Genomic DNA, 15,996 nt, shown 5'->3' on the forward strand with positions numbered 1-15,996 from the left:
GCTGTTAATGCTGGATAGGCAGGAGAGAGTGGGAGGATGAGTTTCCACTCACACCTACTCTACTCCACTTTTCTATCATGATCTGTCTCTATCTCTTAATATTTCATTCTGTTTTATCTCCATCTTAGGGGGATATTTACTAAACCTACTACAAATCATTGTCAGCAGTGCAAAATGAGTTTGATTAAGTGCATTAAGTGCCATATTTTGCGTATCTCTGAAAACCATTGAAATACAAACAATGGTTCTCTGCTGCTGCAATTGTGCATTCTAAATGTTGCTATCTATACATGAGGAAATATCAGTTAAATTCTCTAATGTGGCCAGCTCAGCATAAAGATGAGTGGTTAAATTAAAAGGGCTACCGGAGTTATAAAAATCAATGTGGGAGATTTTTGGTAGTCAAGTTCAGTCATTATCTGTATTAATGTCCATTCTCTCTCGCCATATTCTAAACAGCCACGGCTTAAGATACATATTACATATATAACATATATACCTCAAGAGTAGTTTATCTTGTTTGTTCCATGTCACTTCTCCTACGAAGTTTGTAAAACAGGAGAGGGGATGCCCCCCCCCCCGCACACACACAGACAGGGTCCGAAATGAACCCCCTGCGAGTAGATTTTACTACTCGTTAGTAGTGCAATAAAAGCTTCACGAGTAAAAAGACAATAAGAGTAATTTAACACGGTTGTAATATGTGACGTAGTAATGGAGGTCATATCTGTTTGCATGAGTGTGTTTGTTGATGCGTTGTTTGTCCATTTGTGTATACAAAAAAAGCAAGTGTATGATACCGGTCCTTTGTTCTTGAACGTGGTGGGTGGCACAACAGAACAGTTAACACTCCAGTCCGCTGTTTAATGCTGATGAAGAAGCAATCAAAGAGGAAAATGGACTTGCTGTGCACTACCATGATAACACGCAAGGCCGCTCCCTGAGGCTAGGAGACTGCAGATGAGCTGTTATACCAGAAGAGTCAGACTGGAGGTGCTCAGTTTTCTTCACGCTGTCCCCTATTTTAAAAAAAAACTATGTTTCTATTTAAGGCGGCCATTTTTGTGATGTGTGTGTTTGTCACTCCACTGTGTCATTCTTTTTTTCCACCAGCCTTTGAGTTGCAGCTCATTGTTGTTGATCAGTGTACTGGGGAGCTGGTTTGGCACGCTGACAGGTTGTCACGGATCTGACACAATGAAAGGACCGGCGGTGGACTAGACTTGTAAAAATAGCACCAATGAAAGCAAACAGAGACATTAATGAGCCTACTCTGGTGTTGCTGTGGAGTCCCTGGAGGCTTCACACTCACAGGCATCAGTGTGTCTGCATCTGTGTATCTTGTCAAACAAAATAACATGAAAGCTGCACATCTAAAGACCACAGAGATGGAGAGTTTAAAGAGAAAGACGTCCTCACAAGAAAAGTGAAGGTGTATCAGTACATCAGTACGTCTAGCTCTACCTTTACAGTACATAATTAACTAATTTAACACTCCTTTAATATGCATCCCTACTTTAACAGACATATCTTTCATACAGCATGCCATGAATGCCCATCATTGAAATCCTAAGTTAGTGCTAAAGGTGTCACATCACTTCAGTAATCTCGGATAGGTCTGTAAAATCATCTGTGTAATGGACTCATGGGACCACAAGGTGTCTCTTAACCTCCACAGTAGAGTTCCTTTCTCCTCTGGAACCAGTCACATGGTTTCATCTGTGAGAAGTGGATATTAAAAAACGAGGGAGACAGGGGGGAGGTGAAGGGAAAAGAACGGAGAGGAAGGTAGAGGCTGGATTGTCAGAGTTGGAGCAAATGAAAGTCAAACGGGCGTCTCGAATACAAAACTCTGGGGAGACCAACGTGCACACAGGTTGGGGCAATATGATGTGCTTTACACCCTCACAGATATTTTGCTACTTCTTTCCATTTACAAAGAGATCATAAACATCTGTAGCCTCAAATCCATGTTTATTCTGATTCATATCTATAGCTATTTTAACTCTTTAACGCTAACAAGAACTGAATTTCAACCTCAATGAACAACGTCGTACACACCGTTCCACTTCATTCTTTCATCATTCACATTCAAAATGAGACAAGAAAAGAAATGAATCCATAAATCCAAGGGCTGTCAATATTCTATATTTTCTTACTGACAATAAATCCCAACAGAACCAAATTAACGATTAATGTATCCTACAAACAAGTATTCAGTAGGAACCAATGGGCTTGTTGCTGAGAGCCACATACAGGTTATTGGAATCAGATTACTGAGAGAAGTATTGAGAGACGGACTAACACGGTGTTGGTTTGGGATTTGTTGACAATAACAAAAATATAGAATAATGTCACAAAACCCCTTCTCCTCTCGGCGGTCCAAAGCTCCTGTGCTAACGGTGTCAACAACATCACTCAGCCGGTGCTCTGCGCTCCCAGTCCGGGCAGAGTCAGCTGATAGGACCGCTAACTAGTTAAGCAGCAGTCAGCGGCTACTTTAGCGACAAGTAAAGCTATCGGTCCATCAGGAAACTCCGCAAATCAGCAAGATTTGAGGCAGAGCAGCCGGAGGACATCAGAGGGAAAACCAGAAAATATTTTCTCCATAAAATAGAATCTCTGTGATGTTGCAAATGCCTGGAGCTGCTGTGATGCAAGAAACATTTCAAACTCGATCTGACAATAAAGTATCATCATCATCCAGTTTTACCAAAATCAGTGAATAAAGTTATAAAAGTTGTGCGTTTTTGTACAGTAATCTGTGAGGCTCGGCTCCCAGAAACGCTGCGGTGTCTATCGTTTTTCAAACCTAATTCCTGTCTCATTTGTGGTCTCATAAACAGTAAATTCATCGAATTAAGTGCCCCATATGACTAGTTTTACCAAAATCCGTGAATACAGTTATAAAGTTGTCTTTTTGTGCAGTAATCCAGTAGTCAGGGAGGCCCGGCCGCCTTTCTGCCACAAGCGGACTGCGCACATGAGCAAGGCAGCAGATGTTCAGGCAAGTGACGTCCTAACTGAAGCCCCGCCTTGATGAGAGCACTGACAGATTTCATTTGCATTTTCATGTTGACCCCAAAACAGTGTGGCGACATGAAAATGTAAATGCAAAGACTGGGGGCGCTGTTTTGCTTATTGCCTTTGAATATTGTTCAAAGTACAGCAAGTTAAGTCTTTGAAAATGAAATGTCAAATGCAGTTTTCATTTTCTAATTGTTAGAAAATGTCACTTTCATTATGACTTAAATATAGCTTGCATAAATGGAAAATCAGGTTACATTTTTTATAGTTCATTTTCATTTTCAAATTTGAATTAACATTTGAATATTGTCCACTGTACAGCGGGTTACGACTTTGAAAATTAAATGTCAAACAGCTTTTCCATTTTCATTTTAATATAGTCATAGAACGCCCATACAAGTATGTGAAAATGAAAATTGGATTAATGCATTTTCATTTTAATTTGTACTCAAATAACACACACATATGTGGAAAATTATAATGCTATTGTGGAAGTTTACATTATCATTTGAATATAGTCCAGTATACGCTTCCATAGTTATCCTTCCTCAGCACAAACCTGGAGCCACGTCGCCCAGTGCAGCAGTGGCAACACTGAATCATGTGCAGCAAAATCTACTGGGGACAAACTATTTCAACAATACTACTCTCATTCCTTTGTTTTGGTGAAACAAAACATTTACTGTGTCACCATATTTAAGAATTTGCCTTACTTTCTACTGAGATTAAGCAATACAACAAACACAGGAATCAGTGATGGGCTGAATTATTTTGATCGATCGATCAGACAGAAAATTATTTGCTACATTACTACACTGGTTATCGTTAATCGTTAACTAACATTCACTCGTTCCAGCTTCTCAGTTGAGGATTTCCTGCTTTTCTTTGTCTTATGTGCTTGTAAACTGAATATATTTGGGTTTCGAACTGTTGGTCGGACAAAACATGCAGTGGAGGATCACCTTGGGATTTAGGAAATTGTGACATTTTTCACCGTTCTCTGACATTTTATTGACCGATGGCAGATGAATCGATAATGAAAATAATAGTTAGTTGCAGCCGTATTTGCTAGGGTTACTGTTTGCTTTTTTAAGATCTGTGTTTTTGGTGATTTAAATATTTGCCTCTTTAAGCATTCAAGCATGAGGCAAACAATTAACATTTCAATGTACAATTCAACATGCGCCACAAAAAAATGTTTCTTATCAAACAAATTTGCTTTGTGTTAATTTATTATATGTATGCTTTATACAGTGGCAGTTCTGTGTTTCAGTTCTCTACTAGTTATGAAGCTTAAATAATAAGCTCTGGGTTTGTGCTGACCAGACAACTTTGCAGACCTTAAGGCCATCTAATCGATCACCAGCAACACTGGCAGCATTATTCCCTCTACGCTCTGATGTTAACTGTATATGATAGAGGTGATACAACCCATGAATTAGGGGCACTGTCAAAGCCTCATTCTGAACTGTTTCCCTCTCACACCCATACACAGTGGTCTTTATTATACACCACATAAATGTGTACACATGAACACATGTGTTTTCTGAATGTTTACAATTATTTTACTCAATTGCACTTTATAATCATTGGCTCACCAAAAACTGTATTTAACAAGAATTGATTCAAGTGGGTGCATTAAGATATCTAAGCTTGATTGACAGCCTCTCCAAGCCCCGAGATTAAGCCAATTAAATAACATTAGGTGAAAAATATAGTGGAATCACTTCTGACTTTTAAAGCCGGATAAATAAACGGTAAATTATATGACTGACCTTAGAGGTGCTTTATTTCACTGCATATGCATATTGGAGATTAAAAAACACCTATAAATATTAATGTGGGGCAATTTCCGGAGTGCAAATAGGCAGTGCATTATCTCTGTGTGGGCTTAGAGTGGAATCAGCCTGATGCCTCTTCCTTCGCCAGAGCAGGCCAGACCGACAAACACTCGAAGACGGACTAATGGAGTGGATAATACTCATTATGCTGGGACACAGGCAGGAGAGCTAGGAGTGAATTAATGCACAGTTAGTGCATATATAACATGAATTCATGTACATATACTGTAGGAACAGTTGCACAATTGCTTTTAAAGTACTGTTTCAAAGACAAACCTGGCCACAATGCACCGTTTTCAGTCCCCCAACGTAATCTCTTGTCTCTATTTCCAGTTCTAGAAAGCATGAAAAGTGATCTTATTTGTATACATATCCTATTTAAACAGAGAGAAGATTAGAGGCACATCAATCTCGGCTCAGCCCCAGGGAATGAAGGAAAAGGTTACTAAATTTATCACTCTGCCTTGTGTTGCAGGAGATTTAAATATGGGAGTTGGAGTCTGACTGACCATCCTCTGAGGGAGAATGTAGCTCCACCTCAGTGTACTCTCACAGCACAGACACCATTAATTATACACGCACACGCACGCACACACACACACACACACAATCCGTGTCATGCTCTCATGCCTGCCCACACATGCAATATAGTACCAAAGCTGTGTTGTGTGGAGTTACAGTAATGATGAGGTCTGAATCAGGAAATCCAGCGTTCTCTTTTCTTTTTCTGTTGTCAGATCTGTTCTCTTTGGCTTTGCCAGTTCAATTCCCACAACCAGATCCTATGTGGCTCTCAGTGTATGTGCAGCAGTGGAAAAATGTGAAGCAGGTTAGTCCTAGAAACTGTCTGAATAAATACAGGTAAAAAAAAAAAATCAAAAACCAAGTTCCGTAGAACAAGGATTTCCTCTTGAAAGAAATTTGCATTGTTTGTATTTCATACCTAAAAATACAGCTTTATGTTTAATTTTGTGGCTGTCCTCATTTGTGACTTTTCCTCTGGTTTTGTTGGTGTGTCAAAATTCTATATTATATATAAGACATAATGGAGTAATTCCAAAATGCCAAAAAAGTGGCACAGCGAAATTTTCCGTGCATCCTCGCAAAACAGACGGGGCTGGAAGCTCCGTGACTACTTTTGGGGCTAGTTGGCAAACTGCTGTTGCTGGCAAGCTAACCACTGAAACAATAGCCAGTTCGAAACATGTGAGAACTAGCCAGCCACGATAGTTCTCCAAGCGTGCAAACTGCTACTTAGCAAGCAAGCTAGCGAGGTCTCTAACCAGACAGTGAGTTCAAGTTTATTCAAGGGAGCAACAGAGGACAGTTATGTAAAGGTGGATGATGACGGAACAAAGCTAACAGGCTATGACATGTTGATGATGTCAAGTTGTTTTACCAATGTAGCGGCACAAATTTGTGTGTCAGAGTTCAATAAAGTTATGGATCCATTGAGTAAATTGCACAGATATACTTGAAGGGGAGAATCCACTGAAATAAACTGATAGCGCTCCACAGTGTTGCTGTATAAATGGTGGTGTGACCGAGCCTTTTGAGTGCCAGCCTGATGGCTGTGTTTTTGTTGCTGTTTTTGCCTCAATTTACTTGTTTGCTTGTGCAGTCTTGTTTTGAAAAAGAAAAGTAACCGTGAAGAACTTTATAAGAAGCCTCTTTTTGTTTTTTCTCTAATCACAGTTTGGCGACCAGCATCACACAGCATAACCTCTGATCATTTTTGCCACAGCACTTGCTTGGAAAATGCTGAAATAATATATTGATGACTTTCCTGCTTTTAAAGGGATGAGACACAGATTGTTGAAAGCTTTTCTACCTGTTTCTCACACTGGCCATAGTCTGGACCCTGGTCAGGTTGAAAGAAGCATATTTCTCCATGGTTCTTTGCCATCTCGATCAGCCCCATGGCCGTCCTCACCGTGGCATTACGAGCATGGACAAACACCATCACCTGAGACACACAAAGATACAAGATGAAGAGGTTCACATCAACACGATGCATAATTCCACAGAGTTCAGCTGGTGCAACAATTGTCTAATCTGCAGAATTTCAATTTCAAGTCAACTGGTTCAACAGTTACTGGCTAAAATGTGACAGTGGTAGACTTCCCGAAACCTCAGCAATTGTAACCATGCAGATGGGTCGAGCTCCTCCCTTTGTTTGGGCCACACCCTAAGTCTGCCATTGTGGTGGTGCTGTTGGAACTTGGGAGTATCAGACCAGAAAATCTTATTTTAGTCACAGACATATAGTAAAACCCAATAAATAGTGTGTTAGTAAGATGCTGTTCCACCCATAGAACAGCTTCAGTGCTCCCTGTCACAGATTCTGTGAGTGTGTGGAGCTCTGGAGGGATGAACAGCAGTCTTCTGAAAGATATTCCTTCACTTAGTGTTTTGATGATGGTGGTGGAAAGTGCTGTCTAACACGACGCCCCAAAATCTCCCATAGGCCACAGAGCTGGTGACTGTGAAGGCCACAGCATGTGATTCACTTCATTTTCATACTCGTCAAAGCATTCAGTGAGCCCTGTGACCTGTATGGAAGACTCTGCATTTGTTATGTTTCTTCACTCATTTATCCATCCTTTAATATACTGTACATACTGTGAGCTTTTTGATTCTTTATTTAGGGGTACTACAAAATATTGAAAATACAGAAAAGGATGTAACACACAGTCTATAGTGATATTACACATTTGATATGAACCCATTGTGTACACTGACAAAATAAGTGAAAGATAAAAGTCCCTACTTCACATAACAATTCCTTAATTTACCTGTAAATAACCATGAAAGACCCTGCTGACATTGTTTTGTATGTCATTTTGTACCCTTTTAGCATGGAAATATAGTACAAAACAATACAGTATGACTGCACACACATGCAGCAACCAGCTGTGTGTATGCTCCAAACACAGTGGGTCCGATGAGACGACTGCAGCAAATGTTATTTATTCAAGGTGTTTTATCAGCACCACTGAGCTGTGTGGAAGCATTGTCGGCAGTAACCGCCGTCTTCTCAGCTTATTAAACTTCTTTCTGGCAGCGTGCTTCCCACCAGGAGGGCGGTGGGAAAATCATAAAGGAAATTTCATCCATCAGATACTCCCAGATTAAATTAATATATGTCACAGCCACTTCTTGACAATTTAATATTGAGCGAAGAAGAGGCCTCCCCAGCTGAGCTGTGACCTCCGCGGCCTCAACCTACGAGGCAGACTGGACCGTTGTATCGTTTCAACCACGGAGATAAAAGAAGTTGTCAGTGGTGCAGTAGAATTAAGTTGGTTTACAAGGTTTGGTTGGTTTCTCAAGGGCTTCAGCAAGACTCATATTAAGTGTGTCTCTGAGGTACAGAATGGGCAAGAGAGAAGGAAGTGTACGTGTGTGTGCACTTGCAATAAAACGATGCAGACAGGATAACAACCGTGCTGAATAGGGAGCTCAACTCGTGTAGCAGATGGGAGCTAAACGTTAAAGTCTGAATTCACAACTCTCATGTTCCCAATAGGCCTTCTAAAGCTGTAGAGTGGAAGCAGAATGAGTGGATGCTGGTTGTTGGTGGATAGGGGAAGGAAGGGGAGGGTAACACTGGGGGAGATAAGGACTTTAGGGACTTTAGATAACAGGTGTTCATTCCAAAAGGTTCACAAAAATATTTACCGCAGTAGTTCCTATTCATTAAAAAGTTCAGAGAAATATTTTCAAGGGAAACAGGAGTTGTGTTAAAGATGTACAGTATTCTGATGCTACACCAACATTACTGTGTGCCTCTTTAAGTTGTTCTAGTCCAAACATTTCACAGTGACAGTTTTAGTAACACCATAAAGAAGTATGGTGGTGAAAAATAATCAGACTGAACACTGTCTTGTAAAATGAGAATTATTTGTTGTCCTGCTGAGGAAATACTCATGAGGGAAATTCAAACCCCCTCCTTAATAAGGCAAGGCCACAGTACCTAAAATACCTGGGGAATGCTGGTTTCAATAAGAAGATTGAATTAGGCAGATAAACTCATTTTGAGGGAGAGGGGAATTGTTCAGTGGGTATGACTGTAGGCAAGGTAATCTGCCCTACTCTCATTTATAGGACTAACAGATTGAATTTGTATGCCACAGGTACACTCAAAGAACATTTGAGCCCAATACCAGGGTAACAAGGGGACACAGGCCTACAGGAAAATAGAACAGAGCTGCAATGTGAACATCATATGGTTTATCAGATGATTTAAATTATGGCAGCCTGATAATGACACAGAATCTTCATTCATTTTTCACTTCTTCATTCAGCCTGATATTGTGTTCACATTAGTTGTGCTCTAATAAGACCGATAGTTTGGAGGGAAGAGTCTTTATCACCTTTCCAAAACCAAAAACACAAGAGAAAAAGTGTAAGGAATGCGTTAGATTGTGTTACATTTGATATCATTGGTTATTTTCTCTTGTATAAGTAAAGCACACTGTTACGAACAAAACACATCATCATCAGCATAAATCGTACCACTGTGATGCTTGTCCAATTAGGTTTTTCTGTAGTAAGCATCCAAATCATCCAAGGATTATGTTAGAAAAATTTACATTTTAATTACATTTCATAAATAATACTGTACTATAATAGCTGGACTAGCTAGCTCTTCCCTGCAATACACAAACAATGCTGTTTATTTCCATGTCTTCTATGGATCATCAGCTGGTGAGGATGCCGACTCTTTGGCTGGGACATGCAGCTTTAGCCTCAGTCTTTTAGCACAAAATCATGTATGTAGGCATCACAAGCATATTTAAGACCATTTTAAAGCCTTTACTTTCTAAAACAAATCAGCTGGAATTGAAAAGTCCATCTCCAATGAGATGGAGTTTTCAACCAACACACGGCTGAGTTAGCAAAAGCTTACGCTAGCTACCTACAGTCGTCATTTCAGCTGACAAAATCCACAGTCGTCAGCTAGAAATTAGAAGCTTGCTTTAGTCAACTTCTGTGTAAAATTGAAGACCCACTCTTGTCACCATTTTTGTATGCATCTTTCTGGCTCTGACAGAAAAAGACAACATCCTCATTCTTAATCCCTCCTACAAAGTTCTGATTGGTGTGGTTGTTTTTCCAACCAGGAAAACAGTCATCAATGACCACAACATCAGTCCTATTTAAACTGAAAAATATCTGAGATGTGAGTGGCGAACCGGCCTGGGAACAGGCTATGTTTATGGGGTCTGCTGTTCCCGAAACATGAAAAACACAGAGGCTGATTAAAATGATGGCTAGATGATATCATTAGACTAATTACGCACAGTCCATATGTGGAGGGTTTTCCAATGGCAGTATGGATTGTGCAAAATCCATGGAAAACCCTGAAACACCTAAAAACCTCATTTAAGTGAGTTAGTGTAAAACCTAAAAACATATACATGGCATACAAATTGTGACATTTAAAAGGTAGTTTAAAATTTTTTCTTTACATTACATTCAATCACACAAGACACATAAAAAGCTGTGTGTAAAAATATGTAAACATGGGGACATTTTTGTAGGCTTCAAACATACAGATAAGCCCTTACCTGATGACCGGCTTTAACCTGCTCCAGAACTTTGTTGTAACAAACTTCCTCCATGTCATGAAGCTGCTGGATCTGAACAGGACACAAAATCACAATAAACAATTTAACTTAACTTACTGCAATGTTTTAACTCTCTAATGAATCTCATGCACATACAGCTGTAACCTGTCCATACTCCTGTCTTACTCAGGTTTGTCTTCAAACATACACTTTTAACACTGCAACTAAACCTCTGCTATGAATAACCAATAATCAGAACACTGACACTTCCTTTTTGATTGAGCAATGGTGGTTTACTTGTAACACAGGGAAAACAAATTATGATGGCCACAGTAATAGCGGCAAGCAAGCATTTAATATAGCTCCAAAGTCCTGTTTGAGACTAAGTTCATAGTTGTCCATAGCTGCTATAAGCCTTGCTTTGTGACATGAAAATCTAAATATCTTGATGTTATCAGTTCAACAAGGTTTCCATAGTGGCCTATAAGCAGCCATGCTGTACTATCATATTGTGCATGTTGCACTAATTTGGTTATATGTCAGTGTGACCAAGATTCTGTACTGTAGGAGACATTTTACAGGTGAAAAAAAGAGACAGTGGTTTCTTTTGGACACACTTTATAATTGTGACAGTATTAAATAACTAATAATTGTACTGCAATTTGTTGTCACTTACTGTTATTGAAATGTCTGTGATGAGCTAAAATTGGCCATGCCAATGTAACAGTTGGGTTCTTCAATTGATAGCTAAAAGTGTTGTCTTGTAATGTGGAGAATGTGTGTATAAGATGCATTTCTTCACTACAAACATCCCCTTTTGTCAGAGTTGTTACAAGGTTCTATAGGTTTGTAAGTACACACACATCATCTTTGTTGGTTTACCTTGCTGGTGGTTTTGATGCCAACAAAGGTCTGTCCCAGGGGCACCGGTCTGAAGCGACTGTCAAAGAAAAAGAGGCCAATATAGGGGTTGACGTGTAGGAAGGCAGCCACATCCAGATAGTTGGGCAGGGTGGCTGATAGTCCCAGGATCCTGATCATACTCTGGGTGGACTCCACCTAAACATCAGACAACAACACAGTGTCACAGTTACACCAAACTCTATCCTAGAAATTCATCCAGGCAGAAGGGAAAGTTGGACAAGACAGGAAAATGCAATATGTGCGGTGATGAAAGAAAAGTATTGATCACAGATTATCTGAGAGGATTTAAGTGACACGTAGTGAAATACTTGCATTGATAATGTTAATTATACACAACCTGTAAAGGTCCGGTGTGCAGGATTTAGTGGCATCTAGCAGTGAAATTACAGTTTGCAAACATTTAAATACCGCTCGCCTCACCCTCCCGTTCCAAGCGTATAGGAGAAACTACGGTGGCTGTGAAACTCACGAAAAACACGATAGGCCCTATCTAGAGCCAGTGACTGGTTTGTCCGTTCCGGGCTACCGTTGAAACACGGCGGTGCAACATGACCTCCGTGGAAGGCAACCCGCTCCCTCTGTAGATATAAATGGCTTATTCTAAGGTAATGAAAACAGAATCAGAAATACTTTATTGATCCTTGAGGGATCTGGAAGTACTGGACGACGACACGGAGCTACGGAAACAGGCAGCATGTACATTGGCGCAAAACACAACGATTCTTATTTTCAGGTGATTATACACTAATGAAAACACACTTATGAATATTAGATTCCATTTCTGCCAATAGCTCCTCCTAAATGTTATATAATGGACCTTTAAGACACAAAATCATGGGAATTATATCTATCCTGAATTACGTGTGTGTACTAGGGTTGTGCCAACTGACGATAAAAACGACTATCCACAACTGGAGAGACATTCGCAAATTGTCGATGCCCATGCCGATTATAAGACTTTTTTTTTTAATTGTAGGCCTATTTTATCTATTCTTTAATTGTATTAGAATCTTAATCAGTATGCTGTGGTAATCCACTACTAATATTAAAAATATATGTTTTATATTTAAAACTAAAAATATAAAATGGCTTCAGTTCTGTTGCTTTCTGCCGCCATATGGTAACTTCACACAAAGGGTTTCCCAAATGCCAGCTACCACCAGCTCTGTCTGGTGATACACTACAATTTGCTGTAAACTCACACTGCCGGGAGGGGACAGCTACTAGGCTAAATTACATGTAGCCTAAAGGTATATATGCATTTTTTTAATTTCCACAGCAGTGTTTAATTCCCTAATTGCTGATTAGCTACTGACAACACAGAAAGTCAACACTTCTGCAGAAGTTTCAAATTAAAGCAATCCAGGAGGGGGGTTATGCCCTTCGAGCCACAGGAACCATCTCTGCAGGTAAATCCAGGCTCCGATCAATATTTGAGAGTTTACAGTAGGGGTGCGTAGGGCTGCACAGCTGCTTCTCTCTAACAGAGCCTAAGACTAAGTTTGACCCCCCTCCCCCCCCACCGCCCAGTCATATTTAGTATCCGCAATCTCACACAATCACAGTAGGCTAACCCTAATGTGCACACATAACTGTACTGTACTGTGGATGTATGTGGATTTTAGGGTGCAGAAGAGATTCAAATTCAGAAAACATAAGCACATTATAGAAAGTGAATAGGTGGCTTTGAGGTCTATGTCTTTACTTTGTCCATGGGGCAAAGTAAATTATCTTGCTCATGTACTTTTATGTCTTTATTTTGTCTTTGAAACCTGGAGAATATTCAATATGTTGTGTTTCAATGTGGGCGAGAGGAGAGAAAAGTAGAGGGGGGTGGAGGAGAGGGGGGTTGCCCTATCTGTGAGCCTCCTGCTGAATGTGACAGGGAAGATTGGTAAGGCCTTTAATGTGATGCAGTAGCTGTCAAACCATTCCATCAAGATAAGACCTAACCAATCCCTGCCAGCGGACCGGGCCTGCACTACACATTCACACCGGAGCTGAACCTCCATACTGCAGATGTGCATCATGTTCACCTACAGAGAGTCAAACAGTCTGCAGGTTTTTTACTTTAACTGTGAGTTTAACTGATTTTCAGTATAAGAGATAAAGAATCCATGTTTCAGTTAAGTTTGTGGCATCATAAAATGTTATGACAACATAAGGTAACTGGGATTAACAGCTGAATTTACAATTACCCGAAGGAGAGTGGATAATGAGCAGAATAAAATAAAATTAATAGGTCACGATATTAAAATTAGACAGTGGTGATCTGTGAAGTCCTCTGTGGCTTTGCACTGAGATCCACGTAATTCACAAAGCTACAGAAAAATGCTAACATCAAGCAAAAGAAAAGGAGTACCAGTAATCGTCAGTGGATTCGCATGCACACCTGAAATACTGGACCTTTGAACCCCTTACAGCAGGACACTCACAGCTGATTCCTGCCTGTAAAAACATCTAGTAAGCTAATGAACAAAATAAATAACCCATGGACCTGTAAAACTTCTTTGAATAAAAATAACATCACCATATTAATGTCTGAAGTCTCATCTTGAAATATATCGATAATTGAGATGGCTGCTGTTTCTACTACATACATGTTGCGTACCTGTATATTACATACCAGTATATATGAACTGTATATTCATTGCACAGCGCATTATATACTATCTGTGCAATTCCAATGTAGAACCATGCCATACCACTTAGTTAGTTAGAGTACAGTACAGTTTTTAATTTAGTTTCTAGTTAAAGATTTTAATAATCTTGAGTGTATATATGTTGTATGTTTTGTGATTGACTTGGCTGCTGTAACAACACAATTTCCCACTGGTATTAATAAAGTACAATATCTCTATCCGTCTATTATATCTGGGAATCCCTTACTGGCCTTATACTGTTTTTGCTGAACCTAAAGAGGCGCTCCACCAATTTTACACATAAAGGGTACAGTCTTTTACTACTCAGCCTGTGAGAACAGTTGTATAATGTCTTCTGTGGCTCTGGAGGAGCTTCGTCATGTCTGAGACAGTAAGCCTGATGGTATCATCAGTTCCAAACTGATCCTGATTTACAAAATAGGTGTTTGAAAGATATGGGCATTTAACAGGCAAGGAGGGTCTAACTAAATATGCTATCAAGTTGCATTATGGGAAGTGCAGAATCTTGACCCATACCAGTGACTAAAAGTCACTAAATCTCAGTCTCTGCTGCACCTTTTTTATCCAAACCTTAAGTGCAATACTAAGTTGCTCTTTTAAGTGAGGTAGTGTAAGGCTGGGCCTCCAACATCAATGGCTTGTCAGCACTGACCTAAATGTGTCCAGTGAAAAAAAGTCAAGACGAAAAAAGTTGGCACTGTGTGCTTGGTCAGATAATGTCTTGGTTAGGGCACAACATGGTCCATGCAAGTATGTGACCGCAAATGACAACGCATGGCCCAGCCGGCACAAACGTGCGACCTAAGGCTGCTTCACTACCCAGACTACTCCTGGCTAATGCCAACTCGCAGGAAAATGAGATTGACGAAATGGGACTCAGGCTAATCCAGCAACAGGAAATCAGAGACTGAAGTGCCCACATCTTACAGAGACCTGGCTCCATCACAACATCAAACTATTGCACTCGACGGGCAGACCGTGTTCCGCAACGACAGAACACAAGAAAAGGGGAGGCGGAGTCTGTGTTTACATCAGTGACGCTTGGCGCTCAAACGTAGTCAGAGTCGATGAACAATGTTTCCCAGATGTCAAGTTTAATGTTAACATGCTGACCATGTTGTCAACAACTATATGCTGTTTTATTTATTTTGTTTTTATTTTATTTTATTCTAAATTGAATATCAGCGGTCAGCCCCAGTTGTTTTGAGCGGAAGTGAACCCAAACAGAAGGGGTCAGCTTTCTCTTGTTGTTTCATGCTATAGCGCCCCTAGCTGCAACGTTTAGACTGCAGCTTGCGCTTGCGTTAAGGTTTTGAGGTGACACAACAACGTGTGAAATCTTGCGTAGCTCAAAGTATCCACGTTTGCGTACTTGCGTGGACCATGTTTGTGCCCTTACTGATTCTTTAACCAAATACAGTACTCACATTGGCACCAGTATTGAAAACTGTGAGAGATCTCACCAGCACAGATTCTTTGACTACAAAAGTACTCAATAGAGTTGCTTTTTCCCTATTGCCGGACCTTATTGTCAGTGGGATAGACTAGAAAGCTGCAACAGGATTGGGAACCAAATGTCACAGGTGCAGGATACATTTCCTCTAAAGGAGACAGGAGGAGGCAGTCAGCAGCATAATTGTGGAATAAACATTTATATATGAAACTATGAGAGGCTGCTATAATTGAGCTTAACCATGTATGCAAATGACTAGGTCTGTCACATTTTTATCTACTATTAATTCCCACTGCATCATCAGTTGTGTTTTTAAAGGCCTTTAATAAGGCTTATTTTTAGTTCACATCTTCTAACGGTAGCTTATTAAATTGTTGCTTAAGTATATTAGCGTCAGATTCATAGTTAGCTTTAGGCGTAGCTTTAAAAAATCAGTATGGCCTACATTTCTCAATGGGAGGTGGAAGACAAATTGTCAACAGAAAACAGGGTCTGTTCCCAGGAGGGATCAGAAT

The 15,996-nt window shown here is 40.1% G+C and overlaps 1 protein-coding gene across 6 annotated transcripts in view; it reads right to left on the reverse strand.

Moving 5' to 3' along the window:
• ascc3 (activating signal cointegrator 1 complex subunit 3) overlaps positions 1 to 15,996 on the reverse strand; it is a 160,313-nt gene that overhangs the window by 59,363 nt on the left and 84,954 nt on the right. For all 6 annotated transcript variants that reach the window (XM_044207740.1, XM_044207738.1, XM_044207735.1 and 3 more), the window contains exons 12-14: positions 11,324 to 11,500; positions 10,442 to 10,513; positions 6,700 to 6,834 (exon numbers count right to left, since the gene is read on the reverse strand). In XM_044207740.1, coding sequence (XP_044063675.1) covers positions 6,700 to 6,834; positions 10,442 to 10,513; positions 11,324 to 11,500 — 384 coding nt within the window. The remainder of the gene's footprint in view (positions 1 to 6,699; positions 6,835 to 10,441; positions 10,514 to 11,323; positions 11,501 to 15,996) is intronic.

Source organism: Siniperca chuatsi, linkage group LG9, assembly GCF_020085105.1.
Source record: "Siniperca chuatsi isolate FFG_IHB_CAS linkage group LG9, ASM2008510v1, whole genome shotgun sequence".
NCBI lineage: Eukaryota > Metazoa > Chordata > Actinopteri > Centrarchiformes > Sinipercidae > Siniperca > Siniperca chuatsi.